General features: G+C 51.7%; 1 protein-coding gene across 1 annotated transcript; it reads left to right on the forward strand.

Moving 5' to 3' along the window:
* Window positions 1–5: 5 nt before the first annotated feature.
* Window positions 6–2142, forward strand: LOC102846928 (pyruvate kinase PKM-like; the record flags this gene model as incomplete). Its single annotated transcript, XM_006903544.1, has 2 exons — window positions 6–154; window positions 2056–2142. Coding segments are annotated over 2 exons (236 nt in total), but the record flags the coding sequence as incomplete, so codon positions are not given.
* Window positions 2143–2148: the final 6 nt, after the last annotated feature.

Below are 2148 nucleotides of genomic sequence, written 5' to 3' on the forward strand. Positions count from 1 at the left end.
CAGAGGCTGCCATCTACCACTTGCAATTGTTTGAGGAGCTCCGCCGTCTGGCGCCCTTTACCAGCGACCCCACAGAAGCCGCCGCCGTGGGCGCCGTGGAGGCGTCATTCAAGTGCTGCAGTGGGGCCATAATCATCCTCACCAAGTCTGGCAGGTAGGAGGCGGTGGCAGCGTCCTGGGGATCCCCTGTTCATCGGCACCTTTCTTTGAGGTGCCTTTGAACATTGCTAAGGTGGTGTTGAGCCAAGGTAAGAGCCCTCTGCCTGCCATCTGGACGACCCCCCCACCACCACCACCACCACCACCAGGACCCAAAGAATTCATCAGCACCAACCATAAGACATGATTATTAGCTCTTGTGATCCAGTGCTGATTTACAGCTTCATATAGAGCTAGAGCCTCATTGAATAACAGCTGATGGGTCTTTTATGTTTGAGAATCGGTCCTTTATGATGGAAATCAACCAGTTTTATTCCAGTTACAGTGTGTTTGAACATTACAATGTGTGGCCCAGTGGGCACAGCCAACCCAGAGATTTGTATTCACCAGCTGCTCCTTGAAACAAAAGCTGAGCAAACTCTTCCCATGTGATTTACAGCCTCTAAAAACCTGCGGGAACCTCAGCTATGAGTGGGTTCCAGCTTGACAGCAATGAGAGAGAGAGGCTTGGGAAATTAATACTACTCACTTGATTTCTGTGCCTTGCTTGATTATCATGTGCCAGTCCCCATTTGAACCTCAAAGGACAAATGGGGTTCCCTTCTAGCAGAGGTTACTTAGTGTTGCTGACTCGCATTCCGAGGACTGCCCGGTGTTTGGCATGGAGCCCAGCCACAGATCTGGGAGCCTCCCTAGGCTGAAACAGCATTAGCTTCTTTCACTCCCGGAGGCTCACAGTGAGTCCCTCCTCTCCCCACAGAGTGGTTGGAAGTTCCAGGGAGGAGTGTCAACATTGTGTGTCAGGAAGTGTGAGGAGAGGGTTGCTGAGTAGTGCTCGACTCTACGGCCCCTAACAACAACAATGTGGGCAGGCAGTCACTGCACTGAGGTGCACCAGGTAGGCCTTCAGCAGATGTCCTTAACAGAAGGGCTCAACCTCCCACTCTTGGATAGATCCTTCCACCATCAAGATGACCTTTGTAAAAAGGTCCAACCTTTGCCATTTGACTATTTTTATCTCCAGTCTTCTGGCATTTCACTCTGAGCTGGTCCTGGCTTCAGCACCTGCTCCCCTGTGAAGGCCAGGCCTTAAGCAGGGCAGTCTCTGATGTGAAACAGCTTAAGTTTCCCTGACATCTGTTGAGTGTCTTCATAGCCTGGCCCAGTTCTTTCTGCAAGCCCTTTCCCAACTCCTGAGTGGCCAGGGCACACATCTGCAATATCTTTTGCACCTGGCATTTGGAGTCTTGGTGGGCCAGAGCTTCCACACCAAATTTTTCTACTTCCTTACATTCTAGATAGCACCCAGATTTCTAGGTCTCATTTAAATACTCTATGCTACTAGAGCTTGGTTTCTGGGACCACTCAAGTATTTGGGGGTAGAGGGTGTGGCAATAGGAAAGGTATTCACTGTTGATTTCCAGGGAGCCAGTCATTTCTGCTTGTATTCTTTGCAGATGTCTAGTGTCACATGCTGCTTGGCTGGTAGTTGTTGTTGGCAGCAAGAGGTTGGTGCTGGACAGGTTGGGCCAGGGCAGCTTCCCTGTGACAGAGTGGAAAAGTTCAAGGCGGGGGCACTTTGAGCCAACTGCGGGATGAGTGCAACTGATCATGCAGGGCAAGGATGATCCTGGGGCCATGGCCTTTTTAGGGAGGATTAGAAGGAAAGTGAGCAACTAGACTATGAAGTGGAGTTCAGTTCTGTGGGCTGTCCTAGGAGAGGCTGTCCTAGGAAGTAGGTATTTAAATGGAAGAACTGTGGAGCCAGCATGGCCTGAAGCAGGTTCCAGGTTGAGCTGTTGCTGGAGCACAGCTGTTGGACTGCAAAGCGCTGCTTCCCAGGAGGGTCCTGGGACATTCGTTGCCTGATGCTCACTTTCTCCTGCCCAATTCTAGGTCTGCTCACCAGGTAGCCAGGTACCGCCCCCGGGCCCCCATCATTGCTGTGACTCGGAACCCCCAGACTGCCCGTCAGGCCCACCTGTACCG

This window comes from Elephantulus edwardii, unplaced genomic scaffold, assembly GCF_000299155.1.
Source record: "Elephantulus edwardii isolate Elephantulus edwardi_28Jun2011 unplaced genomic scaffold, EleEdw1.0 scaffold05455, whole genome shotgun sequence".
In the NCBI taxonomy this organism is placed as follows: domain Eukaryota; kingdom Metazoa; phylum Chordata; class Mammalia; order Macroscelidea; family Macroscelididae; genus Elephantulus; species Elephantulus edwardii.